This window comes from Berghia stephanieae, chromosome 2 (genome assembly GCF_034508935.2).
Source record: "Berghia stephanieae isolate SIO BIC M18660-M18661 chromosome 2, UCSD_Bste_1.3, whole genome shotgun sequence".
Classification (NCBI taxonomy): Eukaryota; Metazoa; Mollusca; class Gastropoda; order Nudibranchia; family Aeolidiidae; genus Berghia; species Berghia stephanieae.
This window is the reverse complement of record NC_088361.1, coordinates 118490812-118518352: the sequence shown is the minus strand read 5'-3', so window position 1 is coordinate 118518352 and position 27541 is coordinate 118490812. Positions and strand designations below refer to the sequence as shown.

At 35.6% G+C, this 27541-nt stretch overlaps 1 protein-coding gene across 6 annotated transcripts in view; it reads left to right on the top strand.

The window, feature by feature from the left end:
• The window catches only part of LOC144966401 (LIM domain-binding protein 2-like), a 41298-nt gene extending 16390 nt beyond the window's left edge, over positions 1–24908 (top strand). Inside the window, exons 1-9 of one of the 6 annotated variants that reach the window (XM_078902806.1) lie at positions 1224–1286; positions 2661–3236; positions 3865–3967; positions 4418–4590; positions 10474–10599; positions 12130–12210; positions 12907–13036; positions 15420–15571; positions 16651–24225. In XM_078902806.1, the coding sequence (XP_078758932.1) occupies positions 2763–3236; positions 3865–3967; positions 4418–4590; positions 10474–10599; positions 12130–12210; positions 12907–13036; positions 15420–15571; positions 16651–16911 (1500 nt within the window). In that variant the 5' untranslated portion in view covers positions 1224–1286; positions 2661–2762 and the 3' untranslated portion in view covers positions 16912–24225. Of the gene's footprint in view, positions 1–1223; positions 1287–2660; positions 3237–3864; positions 3968–4417; positions 4591–10473; positions 10600–12129; positions 12211–12906; positions 13037–15419; positions 15572–16647 lie in introns of those variants that run through there. The other 5 variants (XM_078902804.1, XM_078902805.1, XM_078902807.1 and 2 more) reach the window with 5 other exon arrangements.
• Positions 24909–27541: the final 2633 nt, after the last annotated feature.

The window sequence follows — 27541 nt, the reverse complement described above, 5'->3', positions numbered from 1 at the left end:
ATTAAACATATCTAATTCCCTTTATTCATCCCATAGGGGAGATTCGTCTTTCGGGTCTATTCTAAGGGAAGACTGGAATAACCCAAGCGACAGCCGCAGTGCAGCGCCGCAAATTTAGTTAGGGCAAGGTGACTTGCTCAAGACCACTCAGCAGCGGGTGATCGAACTCGGTACCTTTCGGGTGCCAACCAAAGACCGTACCGCTGCCCTGATGATGATGATGATGATGATGATGATGATGATGATGATGATGATGATGATGATGATGATGATGATGATGGAACTAACAAAGAATACACAGGCATCTAAAATTGAAACATTCCATATTCAAAGCTAATGTTTTACTTTAAAAAATTGAGCTTTACAATATCCACTAAATGTGATCAAAGCGCTTTGTAAAGGGGTCCCTGGTCAACAGCAACATTTAATATGTAGGACGGGACATGCCGCCTGTTAGGCGATATTACAATTTTTCAGACAAAGACAACGCTGTTAACGGCCAGGTACTCATTTTACACCTGAGTACGGTGAGAGAATGTGAGTAAAGAGCCTTGTCCAAAGACTCAACTATGCACCGAGCGCGAGGCTCGAACCCAGGACTTTCCGATCCGAACGCTGGTGTCATACCACTAGACCATTATAATGCACTAGACCCATGGCCGACAAGAGTACTATAGGTAGTCATGACTAGACCACATAGCCGCACTACTGTAGGAGTGTTCATTGATAGATGGATGCGTGTGTGTCATAGAAATAGCCTTAGTGTGTGTGTGTGTGTGTGTGTGTGTGTGTGTGTGTGTGATAGTCAAACTTGAGTAGGTTTAATGTGACTTGTCACACACGCGTGATACACCTATACGAATTTCCCTGCCACCCAGACACACTAACATCTGACAAGGAGTGAGGGCTGTGGAAGAACCACAGACTACCGTGTGCAAACGTTGGCGATTGGTATCGGATGGCAAACTGTGATCGTTTGAATTTGAAATGATTCGAAACACTCGTTACTCGTTACCCCTCCGTTCGCTCGGATTCTGATCGTCTCAAGCTCGTCTCACGTGTCAAGATCGTCTCAAGCTCGTCTCAAGCTCACAACCCGCCTGATCGTTTTAGTAACTCGATCGTTTTACTGACTCGCTCTTCCGGCATTGAGATCGGACGCTAACTCGCTGACGCTGACTCGATCGTCGATCGGGTAAAAGCGATCAAATAACCCAACACTAGTTTCCCACAATTCTCTAAACGCAATGGCGACTTAGTTTACGATAGGCCACGAAAATAATAGTGTAAATATGAGTTGTTCAACTTAGTTTAGCCTAAGCATCGTTGTTATGGATTTTCATATGAAAGTTATTGCCGAAAAATTGCTTTATGGATGTTGTTAGTTACGCACATGATTTGTTTGTATGCATTTCAAGGTTATTGATTACACCCAGCACATAAAATACCTGTTACTTTATTGTCTTATTACGAATTACCGAGTACGAGTGCTCCGTGTTCACTTTCTATTTCTATTTTGTATTTGTATGCTGTGTCAATTCAGTCGTTCTGGTTGGCACCAATTGACCCACTCATACTCAAAGAGAAGAGCTTTGTGGAGGCATGGAAGATTTTTACTTGAAATGTGAAGTATTTATTTTAAAAAGCATCTCAAATTTGTATGCAGATCAGTTATTGTTACTCTTTTCCGATTCCGACATATTATTATCATTTGTCATTTATAATAATGGACTGATGAAGGAAGTTGATGAAAAGTTCGCATTCCAGTCAAATAATGTAAAAGTAAAGCTTAATTTGGTGCTATCTTTATTATGACTGTTGTTATTCATATACCCGTCGGTCTTTAATTTTTTTAGGTTACATTTACATCGCCACCACGGGTGGCTTTAACTTTAAATTTATTAAAAGTTTTAAAGACAGATGCATCTGTCAAAATAGCTTTGGCTTTGACGTTGACCGCTGATTATTCACAGATGCTTGGCAGATACATTTTATTGAAAATGCCAAAGTAGTCATGGAAAAATAAAATCTGAAAATATGCAATAGAAATATCTAGTAATATCTCAATTCAATAAAAATCAAGTGATATTAAAAACAAAAAAAAAGCAAGTACGTAGGTAAACTGTAAACACTAGATGTCCACTCTTGTTTTTGTTTTGTTTTTCCAAGCCAAATTGCAAATCTTTGAAAATTTGAACTGAAAACGTCAAACTGGCATTTCAACCCCTTTTTTTTTTTTTTTCAATCAGAAACTTGTCCTAATCAGCAAATTGGTTGATTGTCCACCCTCGTACAATTTATTAAATTCTTTTGCGGTTCATGGTATTTTTCGGTTTAGCTTCTTTCGATTTAAAGTAATTTTACTGCACTATAGTGATATCACATGTTGCATTGGTTATCGCTCTATTTAAAGGGAAATCTAGTCATTTCTTTTTGGACTTGGAGGCTCAGAGTCCTCTTGGCCTTATGTATTTTTCTCGGGACTTTTGAAACTTTTGACCTATGTCTTCAGTTTCGTCCACATAATAGTGGCCTAAGTATGACCTTATAAAGATGAAGCAATAGCAATCATTGTAAAACGTTAGTATTAAGTTAAAAATTAGGTAAACATTATTGTTACTTATTACTAGTACTAGTAATGTGGCCAATGTTTATTTCAGACGGCTGTTTTTTCTTAAATAGTGAAGACAAGCTTGAGTACAAACTGTTTTGAAGTGAACATAATGACTTTGTTGACATTTGTGTGGTGATGTGATTATTTTATGTGTTACGGTGACCATTACAGTTGTAAGAACAACAATCTATCAGGAAAACTGGTGTCCCTTAATTCATCCACCATTGTGGACGGAGACGTGATGAATCCCAACCTCAGTGTGCCGCCGGGGCCGGGGCCAGGGATTCAAATGCCAAGTGGCCCTCCAATGAGTGGAGGGTCTGTACCAGGTGGACCCCCGGCACAGGCACCCATGCATGGTGGTGCATCAGGACCACCACCACAAGGACCTAGCCCCATGATGGGAGGTCCCCCAATGCAGATGTCAGGACCAGGTGGGCCCATGCAGCCAGGAATGATGCCACAAGGGGTACCTGGACCTATGATGGGTGGGCCAATGCCCAATCAGGACCCATTTTACTCATCTCCTTTCTCTAATTTCTACAGGAGACCAACGCCTTATGTAGGGCAACCAGATTATAGAATCTATGAACTCAACAAAAGACTCCAGCAAAGGACTGAGGTTTGTGTGTGTTGTTTTAAAACATTTTATTTTGTAGAATTTAGTCATTGATAGTATACACCTCATTTTGCCTCTATTGAGATATTGATACAGTAAGATAGACAGTAATCATTGTATTCATTGCAAAAAGTTTTGACACCATCAATAGTGTCATTTTTTAAAACGATTTCACAAACTTCTATAAAAGGTTTGAACAAATTTGATGGTTGAAAAATCAGTTCACAACATACAATAGATCAGTGTTGATGGTTTTCCTTGAGCCAGTGGAGTTGTTTCTTCCTTTTAAATAATCACATTTCACTTAATGTTCTGGCAGTGAGAGACTTGATGTGTCGTGGAACGAATAGGTGCAGTTTTCATAAGTTAGCTAGAGTATCAATTAGTTTATCATCTCAATTGCTTCAAAAGTGGGGGGTTGTTCATTAAAAACAGGCCTTAAAAGGCAATCATTCGAAAAATGTTCCTCTTTTTTTTTCTTTTTTTTTTTTACCATCAGCACAGTAGATTTAATATTAAAATGCAGAGTAGATTTCAATTGAATTATTACTGAAAAAAATAAGGTTATGGAAGTTTATAACATTTATTTGTTTGTTATTTATTGATTTGTTTCGATTTTTTTATATTTCAGGACAGTGATAATCTCTGGTGGGACAATTTTACAACAGAGTTCTTTGAAGATGATGCACAGCTTACATTAACATTTTGTTTGGAGGATGGACCAAAGCGTTACAGTAAGTTGACATTGATAATTTATGTGTATATTATGTGTTTATGACAAATAGTCAAATAAATTAACTATTTAAACAAAATTAATGTGTCAATAATAAATATTTAAAATCTAATTTCCAAAATTTTTCATCAGGAACTGTCTGTCACTTTGTGGGTCAGAATGTTATTGTGATTATATTCTTACTGAACAACTGCTCAATATATAAAGTACATTTCAGATGAAACATATATTTATGTACATGCTTTATCCTTTTTTTCTTTTTTTTCTAAGTTTTAATTCGTTTTTTTTTTTTTATTTGTTTATGAGCCTTTATTTTTTAAATTTTATTTAATGTAACTAGAATATTCACATCACCTTTAAAATTTTAATTCACTTCAGATGAAAAAAAAATGTTTTCAAATCACTTGTTCACATTTATTTTCACTGGACTTTTTCTTTCTATTTTTGACAGCAATTGGTCGGACATTAATTCCGAGATATTTCAGAAGCATATTTGAAGGTGGGGTAACAGATTTACATTATCTTCTCAAATATCCCAAAGAGTCCTTTCATAACACAACCATCACATTGGATTGTGATCATGCCTTTATGGTTACTCAACATGGAAAACCGATGTTCACAAATGTAAGTGATCAAGTTTTTTATGACTCTTATTCCAATTTTTAACATAGGCAGACCAAAGTTCAACATTGGTCTCAGATATATATCATTAAAAAAGAGAGTTGTTGTTATAGCAGAGCAACCAATGATGGAGGGGGGGGGGGAGTAAAGTTTCAACTTAAGCAAGCTACCTTGAAAATAATGGCATATTGCTTTTTGAAATTAAAGAGTTAGCCATAATTTGATTAAAAGCTTGTCATTTTAAACGTGTTTACAATTATCATCACCTGCTGTATAATAATGATCGGGCTGAGTGATGTGCTGTTTACTCGACTCAACTTGAACTATGTCAGCACCGCTGCATCATCATCAGCATTAGTTATCAGTAGTTGCGTTTTTTGTTGTTTTTTTGTTTTTTTAATCCTATGCTGTACTGTGCGATTTCCTCCTGGTTCTTTATGATCGTGAACAAGCTGTTAAAGGGAACCCTGAGGCCTGATCTGTTGTTAAGACAAAGTGAGATTTTTAAAAAGCCAGCTTTGGTTGGTGGCACTGCGAGTTAGACAAATGTTCGCTAGCTAGGCTATACATGAGGACGTCAGGAAATAAATTCTTAGGTTATTGAAGAGTTGAAATTTAAAGTTTCTTCCTTATGGTCTGGGATCACTCTTGATGTCTACTATCCATCTATATCTGTTTTCCCTTTCCATGTTGCTCTCAGTCTTTGTTCTGGACTGGGATTGCTCTTTTTGTTTTGTTTTTATCCTGATCCTGAGGGTCTCTTTTTGCTGAGAGAGAAGCAGCCAAATGTATTGCTCGTTTTTTGTTGTTGTCTTTTCAGAGATGATATTTTTCCTCCTAAATCATCACACTGTTATGCTCTATTATAGTTTTTAGTTTGAGTTTGGAATGTATTATACTTTGTGTAAGCATTTGAGTGTATTCTTCACAGCTGGATCCTCTGCATGAGCCTGGATGGAATCATTAGCTAATGTCAAATAGGCACATTGGTGTAATTGGTATCGTGGAATCCTCTGTTCCCCATTTGAACTAGTCCTCTTCGACTTTCTTTGGTGCTTTTTAAACTTCAGATCTACAACTTTTCCTCAATCATCTTTCTTTTTACTGGTGTTGAAATGACAAACAAGCCTCTCTGATACTGACCTTATTAGTTTAACAACTCATGTCTTTGGTTTGTTGAATAGCTTCAGTAAATTTTATAGAGCTTATTTACAGTTCTAACATACTTCTAGAACATCTGTTTAATATATACAGTGCAACCTCGATATAACGACATCGTCGTGACCGGGAAAACGTGTCATTATAGAGGGATGTCCTCTCCCGACGGATTATCACCTTGTCGTGGTGGGAGGGCTTGCGTATCTCAAACCTCGGACCTCTAATAAGAGAAAAAAGGAGAGAGATCAGACGAAGAGTAATCCACCGGCCCTCCAGGAATGGGGGTTGAGCGTAGGGTTAACAACCCACCTCATAAAAAGCAAACTGTTACAGAAACAGAAACCAGACGTAAATCCACAACCGGCGGCAGCAGAGAAGCGGACCAGAATACTGGCTTCATGACGGTAGGAGGTCAAAGCCGAAAGGACGCCCCCGACCAGATTGCAGATCTGTTATCACCAAAACGCAAGCTCAATGTCTCGTGCTGGAATGTTAGGACCCTATATCAAACAGGAAAACTGGCACAAGCCCAGCGCGAGATGTTGAACTACAGGATCGATTTGCTAGGCATATCAGAGGCAAGATGGACAGGAGCTGGGAAGCGCCAACTCTCAAATGGCGACCTGATCATTTGGTCAGGACGAAAGGATGACCAACACAGAGAAGGTGTTGCCCTCTTGATAGCCAGGCAAAACAACAAGTCACTATTGGAATGGAAACCGATAAGTGAAAGACTTTTATACACAAGACACAACTCAAAATACACCAAGCTATCAATCCTCACATGCTACGCACCTACAGAGGATTCAGATGAAGTAAACAAAGAAGAATTTTACGATATTCTAAGAATGGCCGTTGAAAACATTCCAAGACATGATATGCTCATGATCATCGGAGACCTTAATGCTAGAGTTGGCAATACACAAACAAATCAGTCCGTTGGAAAGGAGGGCATAGGATTAATGAACAACAATGGAAGCAGACTGGCAGAATTTTGTGAAGAACACAACTTCATTATTGGTGGAACTTTCTTCCCACACAAAAACATCCACAAATTGACATGGAAATCACCAGATGGGAAAACAGAAAGTCAGATAGACCATATAATTATAAACAGAAAATGGAAGAGCAGCCTAAACGATGTCAGAGTCAGACGATTGGCAGACATTGGAAGTGACCACCATCTTGTCACAGCCAAAATCTCTACTAAATTGATGAAAACAAAAATAGCAAAACAGAAGGAGAAACGTTTCAACACAGATAAATTGAAAATCCCAGATATCCAAAACAATTTCAATATCTCAGTCAGAAACAAATTCAGTGCAATACAAGATATTACAAACATGACAATCCAAGATTTCAACCACGTCATGCAGGAAAGTGCCACTGAACACTTAGGACACAATAAATCCAATACAGAGAATTGGATATCAGCAAGGTCATGGGAGCTCATTAACCAAAGAAAATCAATCAAACTAAATCTCCTGAACGCTAAATCCCCCCGACTGAAAGAAAGGCTATCCAGTGAATACTCATTGAAGGATAAAGAAGTGAAAAAATCCACAAGGAAAGACAAAAGAGATTTTGCAGAAAATTTAGCAACTGAAGCAGAAAATGCAGCTGTAAGACACGACACACAAACACTATACAAAATCACAAAAAAGCTCTCGGGAAACAGAAGTTATGGTCAAGAGAAACCATTAAAATCCCAAGATGGTAGTGTCATCACAGACGAAAAGGAGAAAACTGAAAGATGGAGAGAATATTTCGCAAACCTTCTGAACAGACCAGACCCATCTTCTTACACAGATATCCCAGAAGCAGAAATGGACGTAGAGGTTAATCTTGGTCCAATCACTGAGCATGAGGTGCACGAGGCAATACAACAACAAAAAAATGGCAAGGCCCCAGGTATTGACAAAATCACTGCGGAAATGCTTAAAGCGAACTCGCAAGAAATGTCCAAAATTCTCAGTAAACTGTTCACCAACATTTGGGAAAAGGAAAAAATACCAGAGGATTGGCAGAAAGGCATCATCCATAAAATAGCCAAGAAAGGAGACCTAGGAAATTGTGCTAACTGGCGTGGAATCACACTCCTGTCCGTAACGAGCAAAATTTTTAATAGAATCCTTCTGAAAAGAATCTCACCTCACATTGAAAACATTCTTAGAAAAGAGCAGGCAGGGTTCAGAAAAGGGAAGTCATGTAGTGACCACATATTTACCCTGAGACAAATCCTGGAGCAAAGCATTGAATGGAACAGCCCCCTCTACACCATTTTGTCGATTTTGAAAAAGCCTTTGACAGCTTACACAGAGAGTCCCTGTGGAAAATACTCCGCCATTATGGTATACCGATGAAGATAGTCAACCTAATCAAAGCAATGTACAGCAACTACCAATGCCAAGTGATCTGTGGTAACAATTTAACAGACAGCTTTAATGTAACAACTGGTGTAAAACAAGGCTGCATACTCTCCCGCTTCTGTTTATCCTGGCTCTAGACTGGCTCATGAAAAATACAATTGATGGTAAGAAGAGAGGCATTCGCTGGACACTGACATCTTTTCTGGAAGATATAGACTACGCAGATGATATCGCGTTAGTTTCCAGTACACACAGAGACGCCTCAGAGAAACTAAACGTACTACACAAGAACGCCTCGAAAATTGGACTAAAAATAAATTTCGATAAGACTGTGTACATTAGGGTGAATCCAAAACATGACAGTGAAATTAGGATAGATGAACATATAATTGAAGAGGTAACAGAGTTCTCCTACCTCGGATCCAAAATAACAGACGACGGAAATGCAGAACACGATATCAAGCACAGAATTCAAAAGGCAAACCAGGCTTTCGGCATGCTGAAAAACTTTTGGAAATCAAAGCAAATAATGAGAAAGACAAAGCTGAAAATATACAAGAGCAATGTTTTAAGTGTACTGCTTTATGGAAGTGAAAGCTGGAAAATGACATCCTCCTTAATACAGAAACTAGAAGCCTTTCAGAACAAGTGTTTAAAAAGAATTTTTAATTTATTTTGGCCTACAAAAATAAGAACAGTGGATCTATTAAAGAAAGCTGACTGCACTAGCATTGATAGCCAAATAAAAAGAAGAAGATGGCGTTGGCTGGGTCATGTGGCCAGAATGGAAAAAGGGTCACTTCCTAAGACAGCCTTGTACTGGACAGCAGATGGGAAGAGAAAGCGGGGAAGACCCAAAGAAACCTGGCGAAGGACGATGGAGAAAGAATTAAAGGAAGCAGGCCTGTCCTGGAATACAGCCACCGCAAAAGCAGCCGATCGCAAAAAATGGAGATGTCTGGTGGATGCCCTATGTGCCTCAAGGCCCGAAGAGGATTAAGTAAGTAAGTATAGAGGGATGTCGTTACAGAGAGGTTTTCTATGTGTGTATATCAGGAGGTGTTTTGGGTCTTGTGTAGTGAATGTATACTTTTTCATTTTCCCCCTGTAGTTTTTTTTTTTTTTAGACCCAGGCCATCCTATCTAATGACCCTCTTAATTAGTAACAATTTTATTTGTCAGGTTAATTATTATGTTTAGTAGTAGTAGCAGTAGAAAGGCATTGGCATTAACTGCTTCTGTATCGTTCGTTATGATAATTTTATTTTTTTTATATTTTTTTTTTTTTTTTTTTTTGTTAAAGGATGAAATAAGGTTGAAATATTAATGTTGTCTAACGCGTTCATGGAGGGTGGGGGGTTAATTGGGCAGTTGGTCAGTTAGAGGATATATTGGGTTGGTGGGTTGTAATAAATTTTGTTACTTTTTTAGATGATTTAAATTAACAATTAAATAGCTGATCATGGTTGGCTGTGGAGAGTAGATAAAATGTGTTGTTGTGATTGGTGGATGACAGAGATCCTGTACCAATCGGTTTATTGATGATTCAGGGCTGTTTGTAATGTTGTTTAGATAAATTGTCTGGGACTGGTAGAGGTTTAGTAGGGGGGGTGGGGGTGTTGGATTCTGAGGGTTTGATTGGTGGGAGTTGAAAGGCTGCAGCCTATCAGCTGATCGGAATATTCGAACTTCTGTAATATGGGGTTATTGTGGAAATGAGGTTAGGTTTAGGTTTTAGGTTGGATGGGGGTGGGGGGGGGGGGGGGTTTCTGAATTGCTTCTGTTGTAGGGATGTTGAATACACGGGTCAATCGTCTTGTGGGTTTATTAATTGTTGTGGTCGGTTGATGTAGTTTCCCCCTGTAGTTTATCTGGGCTTGGGACCGGCAATGAATGGAGAGTGGACAAAGGATTTATAAACAGTCCAGTGTTGACCTGTCACAGGCATTCATTGGGTGAAAGGCGAGCCTTCTGATTGGCTGCGGTGTTGTACAAATGTGACTATTGATTGGCTGAAAAGGAAGCGTTTTCATGGGCTACAATAAGAACTAGCTCTGGGCTTATTACAAGTAGACAACATACATAGAATGGAAGATACCACTTGTAATAGTTACGAACAATTTCATGGTAGACAAACACCTTCAAGGTTTGTCGGACCAGAAATGTCGTTATACAGGGATTTTGCTGAAATGTACGTCGCTATAGAGGGGTTTTTATTACTAATGATATATAGTAAAATAAAATGGGACCTGAGTACCATGTCGTTATACAGGGAATGTCGCTATAACGGATGTCGTTACATCGGGGTTGCACTGTAGTTTGGTCATGCTAATTTTGTTTTTCTTTATTAAAATTCCAGCAAGTCATCACAGAAGGAAGGTTATTATTGGAATTCACCTTTGATGATCTCATGAGGATACGATCATGGCATTTTGCTATCAGGCAGCATAGAGAACTCATTCCAAGAAATGTCATTGCGATGCAGGTAACCCATTTACATTTTCCTTTTATTAAAATCATCTTTCCATAAACAGTAAAGATCAAAAGTAACCTTATATGCATTAAACAGGGTTTCCACCAAGGTTGTAAAGTCCTAGATTTGACCTCTTGGTCTTAAAGGTCGCAAATTGTAAATTTTCATCTACTGTTGTTAAAAAAAACGTAAAATAATTGAAGATTCAATTAATTCAAATAAAAAGTTCACTGAAGAATTAACTCTGGGGCAGGACAAAATTACGAATGCAAAAAATGACAAGGCTTTATCTAGCTACGACCATTTTAAAAATCCTTGGCACCGGTCAGACATAGTCTGACCATCCATGGTAAAGACCAGTGATGGTCATTTTTCTCCCCCATTGACATAGGAAGACTCGTGATCAAGTCTCTGGAGTATTCTGACCCCATTCAAACTCAAAACTAGATTAGACCATCACTAACATCAACACGGACCCCCCTCCCCCCCTTTTTAGGCATCTGCTTGAGACATCAATATTACAATTACCATCATAGTGGTGTCAACCTTACGTTAAAAATGAGTGTTTTACGCATTATTGATTTTTAAAATGTTTAATTTTTAAATTATTTAAGCATTTTTAACAATCATACACTCTTTTAGTGTTTTTAAACACTTTACTCAGTTTGTTGACCTGAATGTTCATAAAGGGACTTCAATATAGTATTATCTGGGTGGGTCACAACAGATTTAAAAGTGGATTCTGGAAGTGGTTACTATTTATTTTGTCTATAAAGAGTAAATTAAGTTCTCCACGAGGAGCCGTCATCTTCTATCAATAAAAACAAAGACAAGACGTCACCTTAATTCATTTTTACCACATAGTGTTCAAATCTTAAATGCGCGACTGTGATTTAAACGGAAGAAGAACATCTGTCACCTGACCAAGCTGGTATCAGCCCTGGAAGATCATGCTGTGACCAACTCCTGAACTTGACACAATACACCGAAGATGGCTACGAGAACAAACAAATTACAGGGGCTGTGTTCGTAGACCTGACAGCTGCCTATGACACAGTAAATCACAGGAAACTCCTCCTAAAGGTTGCAAGGGTAACTCGTAACACAAAAGTAGTTGTTGCAACAATAAAATCCCTTATGTCAAACCATCACTTTTTTGTGGAAATGGATGGGAAGAAAAGCAGATGGAGATCACAAAAGAATGGAAACTGCCAAAGATCGGTACTTGCACCTATCCTTTTCAACATTCATACCAATGACCAGCCTGAATTTGAGAACATCCGGAGGTTTCTATATGCCGATGATCTGTGTCTTGCATCCCGGCCTCTGATTTCATGACCATTGAGGAGAGATTAACAGACACTCTCTGAGTATTATTTAAAGAACTCACTAAATGCCAACCCAGGAAAACTCAAGTTTCAGTTGTGAACGTCTTGTATATTTGTATGAGTTATTACCTTGATTTTGAAAATAAATATATTTTAGATGTATATTAATTTACAGAACTTAAAGATCGTTTTTCTTATTGTTTCTATTTCACAGCAAGACCCAACTATGGTGGAACAGCTATCGAAAAATATAACAAGAATGGGTCTTACAAGTTGCACACTTAATTTCTTAAGGGTGAGTCATTGAAATATTTTAATGATTCGTAGAATGGAAAGTGTTTGAAGTCGTGCTTATGTAGATTTAAATTTAGCAAAGGGTCAAACATTTATAAGAATAAAATCAGAACCTTATTCATTACCTTTTTTTTTTTTAACTTTGCAAGGTTGTATGATTTAGAGAGGTTATTCCCCCCTGATTTTTGCTACCAAACCATGGGATAGCAGTAAATATAATTTAAAAATTTATTGACCAACAGAACTTTTACTTTTTGTTCTAGTGAATTGAACTGCACAAGATCTGGTTCAGGCATATCCTTAGAGTTGGAAATAATGGTTTACATTACATAACATCAATATTACATAAAGTGTCAAGCTTGTCTCACAGCAAATTTGGATGGTGGGGGGGGGGGGGGTTGCCTCTGGGCTGGTGGATTCTTCTTTAAGTTTCTCAAACCTAGTGAAATCCCTAAAAATACAGAAAGCAAAACAAATATCACAGTTGTTCGAGGAATTAATTTCTCTTGATTTATAAACCAGACACAAGATGGTATTCATTTTTTTAAAGAGGGAACATAGAGTACGATTAAGCTGACTGAACAAGGAATTTTGAATACAAATAATTAATAAACTATTTTATGTTTCACCAAAATGACAGTTTGTACTTTTTTTCTTTGTTCATTGTGTTTTTTTAAACAATATTTCTCTTTAATAGTTGTGTGTTATCCTGGAGCCTATGCAGGAGCTGATGTCTAGACATAAAGCATATGGACTCAATCCCCGCGACTGTCTCAAAACTACTCTCTTCCAAAAGTGGCAGCGAATGGTTGCGCCACCAGGTAAAGGCAAGCATCGTCCCAATTTTATTTTTGATGTTGTTGTACTAATTTCTCTCTTAAATTTTTTATTTTTTTCCATGAGCTTGAAAAAGTTTGCTTTTCTTTTATAATGCTCTGCTTACTGAATCGAGAAAAGAATGATCCCAAAATTATACTGTTAATTAATATTTCCAGTGATTTAAAAAGTATCATTACACTTGCCAAATAGTTGGGGTTCCTGACCACCCATAGTGGGCAGGGAGATACTTACTGTGTCTTCTATCCCCCGATATCTGTTTTCCAACTTGCTTTTTGTCCTTGTCTTGAAATGAGATGACGTGGCTCAGAGGGAAATGGTCAAATGTATAGTTATTGTTTTGGGAGATTATATTTTTTTCCTTGTAAACCATCTCTCTATTATGTATTATTACATTTGTTGTTTTGAATTTATAGTGTAAGCATTTGGGTGTGTTCCTCTTAGTAGGGATCTGTGCTCGTGTCTGGATGAGACTTTTAGGTGATCTCAAACTAAGTACATCGATGGTATGCTCTTGGGATCTACACCAATTCCCTATTTGTACCATTCCCCTTTGTCTTACCTTTTCTTGGTTGCTTTAATTGTAATTCTAGAACTTTTTACTATCCCAAATTCTCCCTTTTTACTGGCGCTGATATGACCTAAATGTGTTGCAAGCGCTGTAAAACCCTTAAAAACAAACAAACATTACACTTGCCAAAAGGCGACACGTATAAAGAATTATGAAACTTCTATACTGTATTATCCTAAATAACCACACCATGGGCTTAGGTAAATGAGCGATTCGGTGATCTTATATTTTAGCTATTAGCACGATATGCAAATGTTAGCATTATCCCTATTGTCTATTATCATATGTAATTGTAACCTTGCATTACACTGCAAGTCAATGACTTTGTAGTGTGTCATGTGTAACTGTTGGCCAACATTTCCCTAACTTGCTAGTTCGTACACATTCTACAAAATTGATATGATTGTGAGGAATATGATAGTGGCAAGATAGAATCAGGTTAGCAAATTGCTAGGTGTGTGGTTAACATGGTCTGTTTGATTAAAAAGTACAATTCCTACATCATCAAGTCAGAACCAATTGCTCATGTTGGCACGTTTGACTGTTTATAAAGTTGACATTCCATTGAATCTTGCGCATATAAACAGACCTATCATGGTCTCCTTCCACTTATGGCTAAACCCTTCCATTTTGAACTGTAGAGAACAACTTCAGGGATGTAGAGAGGTTGATTTAATGGTTGAGAGGGCATCAGTCTGAATGTGATGTGAATGATGATATGTTAAACATTGTTTGTCCTCTCTTGATAGCATGTATTTTATTTATTTACTAATTGTATTCTGTAACCATTTGAGTGTACTGTACTCCCCTTGTTCTCTGGAATAAGATACTTAGATAGATCGCTTTTGTTGTCCATTCTGCTCTTTATTTAAATTAGTCTCCTTGACTTTTTTAAAGTTAAAAAGAATCATACTCTAGATATAATTTTGAATTATCCCATCATCTTCTGGCACGGAAATGACCTAAAATTGTAGTAAATGCTGTAAAATTCTTTATATAAAAATATTTTCTTACCTCTGACTCGGACTCTTGGTGATGTCATCAGCTCCAATGGAATGATTTGCAAGATGTATGCTGATCACTCACAGCTAAATTTTATTCTGGTCTCAAAATTTTGACTTCAAATATGAGGTGCTGCTGCAAATCGATTAAATCTTGGATGCTTAACAGCAAACGATAATTGAATGGTGATTATAAGGCTGAAATTCCTTTATATTTCGTCAAAGTACAGTTTTAGATATTTAGGTCTCTGTATAAGAAAATTAATCTTGGTGTTATGTTAGATCTCAACCTTTCAATTGGATCAATATATAAACTGTCATTTTTCAAAGAAGAAAAAAAACGTTAAAACTTTAGAGCATGGTGTTCTTTGAGCTTGATCATTGTCTTCCATTTAATCCTCCGTTTCTTTGCTTTCAACACTTATGAATTTGATTATAGCATGGTGTTCTTTGAGCTTGACCATTGTCTTCTATTTAATCCTTCTTCTTTACTTTCAACACTTATGAATTTGATTTCTGTATTATTCGATAAGCAATGTCAGTTTTATGGCTGTCGATTGAGATAATGTGATTTTTTTTTTTTCTTCATTCTATTCTATGCAGACTGTGAATGGAGGATTTGAAATCAAAGTTGTCACTTTCTGAATAATCAAATACATATCAAAAAAGTTATTCAGCTACATTGTTATAAAATTTGATCCCTCCTGGGTTTGTCCTAGTTTGTTTAGATGTGTGTTATGTGTGTCAAACTTTTTTTAATACAATGGAATGATTTACTTGTCTTCTCTCTTTTTGTTTTAGAAACATCAAGACCTCCAAGTAAGAGAAGAAAACGGAAAGGTTCTGCAAGTAACAACGCCAGTGGTAATGTGAATAACCGTGATACACCCTCCTCTGGGAAGAAGCGATCACCAGGTCCACAAGGCTTCAATCTGGGTTCAACTGTACCTGGTGTAAGTATACAAAAATAGATTTTGCAATATTTAGGGAATAATCTTTTGCACTGTCCTTACTATATTCCATTAGTTATGAATTGTCGTGCCATGTTCAAGCTTTCATGTAAAATTATTCTAATTGGAGATGCCTCTCATTCATGAATAAAAAGATCGCTAAACAAATACAGAAAGTGTAACAGAGTGATTTGCCATGGTAATGGTTGATTGTTGTTTTTGATTTTTTCAGAATTGGAAAAAAGGAACAAGCATTTGTTTTTGGAATATAAGAAGGAATAAATTCTTTGTGCTGTATCATATTTCTATTATCCCTTAATATGTTTTAGCTTTGTATCCTTTCATTGGATTTAGAAGCCAAATTTAGTCCAGAGCCTTGTTGAAATTTTAAGAGATTAGGGGATGTATATTTTATTTGCACCCTTGTCTTACTTTTTTTTTAGAATGCAGAGTGTAGAAAATCTAATTGTCCAGTGGTGATGTATGCTATCCTTGTATCTATTTGGGTGTTAATGAAACCTATACTACACCAAACCTAAATGCCAGAGGAGAAATAAGTGACAGGAATGTAGCAAATATGGAATTGTCGGCATCATAATCTTGTAGAGTAATACTGGATGCCCGATCAAGAACTTGGTGATATGCATATTATGTATTTTGTCCTGGCCCGACAATATTTCCTCACCTATAAGATGTACAATTTTTACTTTTTCTTTTCTTTTCTTTTTTTTTTTTTTTTGTTTGTCTGTTTTAAGGGATTATTATTCTCCAATCAAAGCCCAATCTCTACAAAGTATATTTGCTCTTTGAATTATGTTTTAAATCCATTTTTGCATTTGCATTCCACAACATTTACAGTATGGTGCAATTTATTACAATGCTAGGGTTTCCATGAGAGATAAGCATTGCTGTAATATTGTCCTGATTTCAGGGATTGTTTCTGTTTTGTTTTGGTTTTTGGTTCATTGTTCTTTTCAGATGGGGAGGGGAGGGATGTATGCAAAATCATTGCAGTTTTATAATTTTTTTTTTTTTTTTTGGATGCATTATTCAATTGTTTCCTTTTATCATTTTTCAAGCAGGATGTTATGGTCGTTGGGGAACCTACTTTGATGGGAGGAGAGTTTGGAGATGAAGATGAGCGTTTGATCACAAGGTTAGAAAACTCACAGTTTGAACCCACTAATAATGAAGAAAGCAACATCGACAAATTTCACAATTCTCCCGCTCTACAGCCTAACTCTTGGGGAGGAGATAAAAACACATCTCAACAACCGTCTACAGCGACTACCACACCGACCACAAACACCCCACTCACCGAAGCAGATATTAAGCAGGAATAGGGTTTTTCATTTACATTTGTATTTTGTGCTTCTTTTATGATTTTTGGTGTATTGACTACAACGGACAGTGCATAGGTGGGGAATTTCTTACCTATTTAGAGGTATGAAATTCAGAAACGTGTATATTCTCTGTTAACACATGGACTTAATGGTTAGAGATTAATCTTTTATACTCATTAGATGTTAACATTGTTAACAGAAGGTGTTAGATTTTCCAAATTTTTACGGGGATTATATCCCAACTTTTCTTTTAAATGCCTTTTCACATTGTTCCTGCTAAAATTGATTTTTAGTCCACATTTATAAGATTATTTAGCGGACCCAAAAGATCAATTGTCAGTAAAAGTATAATAATTTCTTTCTTCACTAAATCCCGTTATTGTTATTTTACAGGACTTTTTTGTTCCTGTAAGAAATATTATATATGAACTAATAATTAAGTTTAAATGCTGTGTGAGTCAATTATTGCAAATTACCAGTTGTTATTTTACTTAGATATTTATGGTTTATATTTCATTACGAAATGAGATGAACTCGCAAATTATTTTTCAATTTGGTTTCAGCTTTCACCAATTTGTTTTTCTTCTGAAAAGGCTATGAAAAACAGATAGGGGTTCCTCGTGATATCATAGTTGAACAAATTAGAAATATATTTCCCCATTGCTGTGCATAAAATAAAGGGACTAAGTTTGGTTTTTTTTTTAGGGAGGGGGGATTATGTTGTTGTTGTTTTCCTCCTTAGATCTTTATGAGCTTTTTTTCCATTATAAACTTTTTGTACCCATAATTGATTTAAGCTTTGTTGACAGAATAAGTATAATGGTGCAAATGAAAAACTAAAATGGCTAAATGGGTTATGTTTAATTGTAATTTATTTTCTCTTTTTTTTTTTTTTTATTGGAGGGGGGGGGGGTAATAATCAGTAGGGTAATCAAGTAATATATGGATGTGTAAAACATCATATATCTGTTGATATTTTTTGCTCATGATTCTATTTAGTTGTACATTTATGTTTATGTGGTATATTTATTATCGTCATGGTCATTGATTTTCTACAAATTCTTGCCTTCTCTTGCATAGTTATGCGTTTATTTATGATAATATACTTTTTAAAATTAATCAGAGTGACGAAAAAAGTGATGAAATTGTTTTGTTTTGCTTTTATTTTTTTTGTTTTTAAAAAAATATTTTGTATTTTTACTTCAGTTCATTAAAGGAATTTTTAACTATTAGTTATGTATATCAGTAGGTAATGATTGCAAAATATTTTGCAATTTGCTTGCCTATATTAATGATTTTGAGCTAAGCCCCTCCTTCGTATTCTACATTTTCCATGCAATTGTTTTATTTTTACTCCCAACAATATCACTTAGAATCTTTTTCACAAAGCTAACTGATCTGAGAGAGAGAAAAAAAGTGACTTTAAAATACTATTTTATTATTGTATACTTTTGCACCTTAATATTTTGAAGAACCTTTATAGATAAATTTCCACAATAATAATGTTTTGGATCTCGTGAATTTTTGAATTTTTTTTTTTTTGTTTGAAAAATTGAATTGTGTGGTTTTAAGAAGCAATTGATGACTCTACATACATATATGAACCAACACTGCCTGGATTTATTCACCCATTGCAACTGTGTGTAGTTAGTTTGTTTTGTTTTTTGGTTCTTTTCATTTCATTTAGTCATTACAAACAAATCATTGCCCATGATATTCAATACTTAAATGTGTACATCTAGTCTTCATGGTTTGGAACTACAGGCAATGTACAAGAAATTAAACTGGTCGGGGACTTTTTTTAACTCCCATGGTGGGCAAGAGGTCACTTGCTGCATCTTCTATCTCCCTATATCTGTTTTCTGAGTTACTTGTTTTGTCTTGTGTCTTGGAATGGGCTTACTTGGTTTTGTCCTTATCCCTGTCGTAGTTCTTGCAGAGAACAAACCGTCAAATATATGGTGTTAGTTTTGGGAGGTGATATTTTTTTCCTTGTACTTGTAAATCATCTCTGTGTCATGTACTGATAGTTATATTTTTTCTTTTTAACATGTCTCTAAGTACATTTATGGTATGCTGTTGGAATCTACATTTGTTCCTTATTTGAACCAATTCCCGTTTGTCTCTCCTTTCTCTGGTATATTAATTGTAATTCTAAGAGTATTTGACGATCCTATTTTCTTCCTTTTTAACAACACTGATGTGTCTGAAATGTGTTGCAACCGCTGTAAAACCCTTAAAAACAAACAAGTCGTTAAACAAAACCTACTGTGATGAAAGAAGGGTTCAACAATCATGGTTCTAATTATAGACCCCTCTTTAAAGTCAGCATTTGAGTTCAAAGTACATTGGAATGAAGTTCCCTTTTTTTAAGAATAGACCTATATTTTTGACTCGTGTTTCTCCAATCTCTCTCTCTCTCTCTCTCTCTCTCTCTCTCTCTCTCTCTCTCTCTCTCTCTCTCTCTCTCTCTCTCTCTCTCTCTCTCCTTTTTTTTTTTTTAACGCTCCTTTCCTTTTATTTATTTTTATTTTAATGCATTTTCTTTCTTTCTTTTTTTTTAAATTTTTGGTCGGTAATATATAAACTACTGGTCCAATTTTTCTATGGTTCACAAATGGGCTGGGAACTCTGTCTACAGCTGAATTTCATTATCACAACATATTCATCAATTCATAGGCAAAAGAAAATAATCACGTCTCTTTATTTTTATAGAAAGTCTTATCACATAATATATCTTGTTTGAATATCTTGTCCTGCCTGCTGGAAAATTATCTATTTATCACTCTTTTTTTTTTTTTTTCATTTTTTTTTTCCAGCTTGCATACCTAATTTTATTACAGTTACGTAATGCTAACCAGATTTCATAGAGTGATGTTGATGTCCCAAACTTGGCAAGATAAGGAATACCTCTGGACTAATGATTTGGTCTTTGGGGTCTTTTCTACCCTCTTCTTATATCTAGTGTTCTTTTCATGTGGCTTTGTGCCTTTGTTCTAGGGTAGGAGTATTAAGTATTTATCTGGGCTCTGGCAAAAATCTTTAGGTGCGAGAGAAAGTATAAATTATTTATCATGTTTGTGTGCTATCGTGTTACATTTTAATTAATAAGGATTTGAATGTATCCCTGTGGATGGACTCTGAGTTGTGCTTGCATCAAGGCTAAATTATTTGAGTAGTTTGATTTTAGCTTTTATGTCAAATTTTCGTTTTTTCTCACAGATAGGTTGCCTTTAAATTACTTTGGTTCTCTGTTTAAACTAGTCATGTTTTGTCCTGGCAGTTATACATTCTAGAAGTATTGCCAATGATTAAGGGTGGGAGTACCTTAGCCTTTTGTTGGCGGAAGTAGATGGATTTCTTTTTTTTTTTTTTTCTTTTTGGGAAGTGATTTTTTTTCTTGTAAACCATCTCTCCGTTATATATGTTGTCATTTATAATTTGGGGGGGTTTTTTGCCATGTTTTTCTATTAAGAGTATCCCTTGTGGTGGAGATCTTGTGAAGGTTTCAGTGTGAAACTTTTGAATGGTTTCAGTCTTGCTACAAGGACATATTGCTCTTGAATCTACTTTTGATCTCTGTTGAACTTGTCCCAGTTGTCTTACTTTACTTTTTAATTTTATCCAATTATTTTTACTCTTCCACTATCTTCCTTTTCACATGATCTGAAATGACATGAAAGTGTTGCAGGCACCACAAAACTATTTATAAGTATAAGTAAAATAAGTCACATGTGTATTTGATTTTTTTATCAATAATTTTTTAAAATATATAGAAAAGAAAAGAAATATGCTTACAAGTCAAAGATTATTGGTGTTTTGTCTCATGTTAGTAAAATACAAAGCTCCTGTTCTAGGAACAATGTTATAAATCTTTCAAATTTCATTTCAAATTTTCATTGTTGTTTGGTGCTTATCATCGTGCCAGAACTCATAGTGGAGTCTTGGATAATCTAGATACGACAGAGCCTCTTGTTACTTGGAGCTACTTTGTTTTGTTTTTTTCTTTAGCCAATTGTATAACTTTAACTTATTTTTTTCCTGGCTGCTAATATAAGGTTAGCTAAAAATAATCAGAAGAATATTTGTATTTCTTTGAAGTTTGATACACAAAATATTTTATGCTTTAATGAGTTGTTTTGGTTTTTTTTATTTTTAAATTACCGTATTATCCCTATAAAGCGCATCTTTCCCATCTGGCGCATCTGCTACACACCACGACACATGTGGTGGGTGATACAGTATTAGTATTGTCTGTAAATACTCATGATCATAGATGTGTGTGACCCATCACTAAAATAGCCCAACAGAGATGCCAGATTGGAGTGTTCCCTTTCCTTTGTTTTTAACTAAATAGGGTCAGAACCATAGGCTAGTTTACGTTCAGAGTTTCTCTAACAAATAAGTGCACCATTTTGTTGACATATTGTGCTTGATAGGGATAAGACAGTAGTTTCATTTCATTTTGAAAATGTACTTTTCTAAGTCTATTTGCACCCGTTTTTATTCTTTATGTATGAATGGAACATAATTTGGTAATGTTTAGGCTGAATCTGAAGGTGTATATCAAGAAAGAAAGTATATAACTGTTATGTGTATTGCATATATGAGGGTTTTGCAAAATATTGTGACAACTCTTTTTCTTAAATGATGCAGAGCTAACAGATTTTTACTGTAAATTTGTAAATAGAATTCCATAAAATATATGTGCTACGCACTCCATGTTGTAAGTCACATTTCATCGTACATTTCTGTGTGTATATATACCATATATATTTATATACTAGCCGACCAGAAGAAAAAAAAGGTAAACCAAATAGATGACAACATTTTCTTTACCGCACCAATCAGCACCACAGATGAACAGTCTTGTCTGGGATGGGGTCTTTTGATCTCCCATTATGGGCATAGATGTCACTCTTGCTGTGTCCTCTATCCTTCTATATCTTTTCCCTTGCTATTTGTCTTCTGGGTATTTTTCCTAGTCCTGTTCGAGACTCTTAGCTAAGAGGGAAGCAGTAAAATATAAAGATCTTTTTTTTTTTTTTTTTTTAAAATTTGTTTGAGAGATGATATCTTTTTTTCCTTGTACCCAATCCCTCTTTTATGTACGATCATAGCTTTTCTTTTTTAAATATATTATACTTTGGAAGCAGTTGAATGTATCTTTCATGGCTGGATCATTTGCTTGTGCCTGAATGGGATTTTAAGGTAATGATGTCAAAATAGGCAGATTGACATTGCTCATGGAATCTTCCTCTGATCCCTATGTTAATCATTCTCCCTTTACTTACATTTTCTTTGTTGCTTTTAACTTCAGGTCTAGAACCTTTCCCCTCTTCATTTTGCTTTTACACTAGCAATTCTCCATCTTGGTTCCCATGAATAAATAGTTAAGTGACCATCAAAGGTCTTTTACTCTGAAATGCTATTTGGAAACTAAATCATATATGAAAATTCAAGACTTTTTGTAGAGCATTGACATTCAACAGAAGGAAATAATGGCATAAGCCTAAAACATTGTTGAAATGGGTTTATGACTTTTTGATGAATTTTAAATCCTCTGAAGATCTAAAATGCAAATGTAAGGGAGGTGAAGGATTTCACCAAAAGGAAAACATTAAATCATTTCGAGTATCAGATCAAGAAATGCATTGATGGACGGAGAAATCACATCAAGTACCTTAGCTAATTTCGATTTCATTGAAATTTCAACAAAGTTAATTGTGTATAGATGTTCCAAATACCCTCAATAATGTGTTAAGAATATTAAGAATATCAAACTTTGTTTTGTTTTCTTTTTTTTTCTGGTCACAATTTATATGAGGCTGTGCCAAAAGGTCATTCTCGTGATATTCACCACAAAACTACTCCTGTACTAAATTATTTGGAAGAACTAAGGAAAAATTTCGTTTTCATCAGTTTCTATTGGTTGAATAATGTTAAATAATCCAAAAACTGGCGATGTGGTTCCATTAGAATAACAGAAATAGTTTCTCAAAGGTTTTTAAAAAGTGTGTAACGACTATCGACTTTGTCCACACTTTTTCGACACTTTTAAAAAGCTATACCTACTATAACTTTGATTCTAGAATGTCAGTGTTTGGTTTATTCTTCATAACCCAGAGAAACTGGTGAAAGCTAATTTTCCCTTAGTTTTTCAAAATTACTTAGTACTGGAGTATTTTGTATGGCGAATGTCACAAAAAAGCCACCGTTTGGCACAACCTCATATATATATATCAACTGTATATGGTTTCAATGTTTATTTATATTTGTTTCAAGTCGTCAATATTGTGTCATTCGATTCAGATTAATGGGGTTAGAAAGTTTTGTTGATTTCTTATTTTATTCCATTGTCCCATTTAAATTATTGTTACACTTAAAAGTTTCAAATCAGGTGTTTCAGACTGTTTTATTTTGTGTTAAATGAGCTGGAGCGTTTATTTCATCTATGAACTCATCAACTGATACTGATACAACAACTCAATTATTTTTAGCATATGTATAAGATACATTTCGTCTATATTCTATATTTTCATTCAAGGTGAAAGAAATAATAGCTTTCCAGAACTGTAAACAATCTTCCAAAGGACCGCACTTGTTTCAATTGACAGTTGAAAGCACTGGGCATTGCTGATTAAAGCATTAGAAAATTGTATTGTAACTAGAGCATTACTGTGGATATATAAGAAAACATCGAGTAGAAATCAGTTCATATTTCTATCTAAATTTTTAGTTGTCTCAATTCTCAGTGTCTCAATTCTCAGGGCTATCTTTGGACAATTATTTTTTCTAAGTATCACACACATGCACAGAGAGAGAGAGAGGGGAGACGCGGGGGGGGGAGTCAGTACTTAAGAATATGAAGTTCAACACTTTCGAACTTCATCTCTGATGTTTTTCCTTCGGCATTCCCAGATGAAATTATTGATAAGCTGTCAAACACGTGTTCGATATCAGCAGGACTCTGCCATTTTGTCCTCCAAGTGAGCAGATTGGCAGTTAACAATCTTACTCAAGGGGTTGGGGAGGGGGGGGGGAATTGAAAGTGCCAGAAGTCGGGCTTAACCTCCATTACATTGGGTTTATTCTCCTTTCTTTTATTTCTGTTTTATGTCATCTAAGGTACTGAACTGACCTATGACTGTCACAACGTATTATATCTCTTTTATTTTCGAAATATATATATTTGAGAAAAGGTCACACTACGTTTTACCTTATGAATGAGTTCGTGGATAAAATGGCGAATCATGCCACTTCTGTACATGTCACTAACGATGTGTATCTTGTCAATAAAATTGTCATCTGAGAGTGTTTGTGTCTTGATATCTATTTGAGTGCACCAACTGTGTGTTTATGAAGGCACAAACGATGGTAATCGTTAAAGTTCAAAAAGGCATGATAAGCAATATTAAGTATACATGCTTAAAACTTGTTCAGATCAGACTGTGTGAGTTTGAGCTTTCAAATTTCAAGTCCTTTACGTTTACAAACAGAGTAAATCAAGAAAGTATATTAAAGTATATATTTTTCCCCCACACTTATTACTCTGTTAAAGTTAAATCAGTATTGGAGTAGCTGCTCTGTCGTTAAAAAAATATTCAGAATAAATGAAGCCTTGATTTACTTTAAATCTAACTAAAAGCTTAAAGGACTTGAGGAGATATTTGGACGTTTGTGTGTTTTTTTTAATGATTATTGATAATTAAATTACTACTACAATTGACAAAACAATTTTACTGGTGATCCAGTCAAGAATGTCATTCGACTGAGAGAAGATGCACCAGATTCCATGTCTGAGTCATGAAAATAAATCAATATGAGGCTGATAGCATTTTGTTTTAAGAAGAACCTGTACATAGTTTGTTTTTATCAGATAAATGTGGTTATTTTTGGTTTGAAATCAAAATGGATTTGTGAAAATCATCATAGTTCGTTCTATTTGTTTAAATAAGAATATAAATAAAAACAAATAAATATTGATTAAAAAATGAGATCGTTTTTAAATGACTCCTTTTCCCTGATAATCTACTAATAAAATAGGTGCTGATTTTGCAAAACCCATCGGATGTCGCAGGAGTTAGTTTTGAGATACAAGTGAATAACGGTGAAAAATTGTTGTCTTCATGATTTTCGTTTTTTCACTTCATTGTTTTTAGTATCCATCAAACTACATTCTCAAGAAAGGATTTTGCAATTTGAAGCTTATAGATTTTATTTTTTTTTTCTGAGCGTATTACATGTATGTCTTGGCTTTAAAAGCGATTATTTTGGGTGGGGTTCCTGACCCCCCATAGTTGGGTAAAGGTACTTACTTGTTCTTCTATCCCCCTATATATGTTTCCATTGCTTTCTGTCTTTTCTTGGAATGAGTATTACTTGGTTTGTCCTGGTCCCTGTGTCGGATACCTGGCTGAGAGGGAAAACAGTCAAATGAAATAATTTAGTTTTGAGATGAATTATTTTTTCTTGTTATTCTCTCTGTTTTGAACTGTATTTATGTTTTGTTACGTATTATATTTAATTTGTATAACATTTGAGTGTATTCCTCTTATGGGACCTTGGCTTTGTCTGGAAGAGTACTTTTTAGTGATCTCAAACCAAGTACTTGATAGTGCTTTGGAACTACATTTTTTCCCTATCTGAACCATTCCTTTGTCTTACTTTTTTTGTTCTTTAATTTAATTTCTAGAACTTTTACTTCCCATTTTCCTTCCGTTGTTACTGGCGCTGATGACCTTAGTGTTCAAGCCCGTAAATACCTTTGAAACACAATGCAAACAAACAATGTTTTTCTTACTGAGACTTGTGCTTGTTCCTGGATAGTAGAACCTTTAGTCCATAGATGTCTTGTCAAATTTAGATACTACCTACTTTGATAGTGTGCTCCCTTTTGTTTCGCCTTATTTTTTTTATTTTTTTTTTTTTTTGATGCTTTAATTGTAACTCTGGAACTTTTTACTATCCCATTTTCTTCCTTTTTGCCGGCGCTGATATGACCTTAATGTGTTGCAAGCGCCGTAAAACCCTTAAAAACAAACAAACAAACAAAGCGATTTTCTCTGTTGCTTTATTTTGACCCCCATCCCACCTCCTGCCTTTAAATGTGAATAGCTTCGACACTAATTAAGATAATTACAAGATTTAAATTGTATTTTGTCAAGAAATGGTGCCTCTATTCGAAGGATTGATTCGAATTTCCGATGAGACGGATTTTGCCAGATCACCACAAAATTATATGGGGTAGTGGGGAGGCTTGACTTCCCAAAGGAATGGAAAATAACTGCTGATACAATCCGTGAAGTGGCCAAATTATAAGTGCAAGGAGTGAGATCGGGAAGAGGGAAAGAAACATGGTGAGGAAATGAAGAAGTTCAAGAAGCAATAAAGAAAAAGAGAGAAGCAAGGAAGAATATTGAGACAAACAGGGATGGTATGAAAGTAGATGAATATAAACCTGTCATTACTGTCATCTGCATTTTTTGCCAAATTGGGACCTAAAATTTGCCAAAAAAACCCCCGAAATTTGCCAAAAAGACAAACTTTTGCCGCACTTTGGGTCCTTATTGAGATTTTGACGAAACGATCCATGACTGAAGTTGGAAGTGTAATTGACTCGATTTATTTGACTTGAGAAATGAAATGACTGTGAATAGCTTTGTTACAAAGATTTTAAAGGATCATTATCTAGGACTACATAGATGTCGCTGATCATTATCCGTAGAGAGTAGCTTCCTTTGGCTTGGGCCCAGGCAAAGCTGCAACATTTCTCAAGTTTCGCACTTTTGTTTTCGTTATATTGTTTTCGCTTCTTTTTCCAAAATTGCACGCGATTTGCCAATTCCCAAAATTGCACGATTTGCCAAAATTTGCGGATCGCCCTGATATTTGCGGCCGCAAAAAATGCAGATGACAGATAAACAGGCAAAGAGAGAAGCAAAAAGCAAAGTCCGTCATTCAAAGATAAATATGAGCAATGAGAAAGTAAATACTGGCAGAAATATATTTTCAGAATAGCGAAACAGAGGGACAAGGATAGGGGAGATATACAAAATATTAAGATGATAATGGATGAGTATTGGGCAAAGATGAAGAGATTCGAGCACGATGGAAAACATACTACGAGCACCTCATGAATGAAGAGAATGACAGGGAGAGAAGTGCAGTTGTACAACCTAAAGAGAAGATAGTAAATGAAATGAGCAAGAATGAGGTGTGGGAGTGGGATGCAGTGCGCAAGATGAAAAGGAGGAAAGCAGTTGGACCAGACGAGATACCAGCAGAAGTCCGGAAATGTATTAGAGATGAAGGGTTAACTTTCCTGGTACTGTTATTCAACATCTTACTGAAAGAAAAAATGCCAGAAGAATGGACAAAACGTACGTTGATCCCCATTAAAAAATAAGGGAGATGTTCAAGAATGTGGCAAATATAGGGGCATCAAGAATTAATGAACCACACAACGGGGGAAAGTAATCGATAAGAGGATTAGAAAAGATGTAAACATTAGTGAAGAGCATTTTGGATTTGTTGCTGGTAAAAGTACAACGGATGCCATGTTTGCTCTAAAAGTGACAGCAGAGAAGTATAGAGAAAAGCAAAGGGAATTACACCGTGTATTCATTGA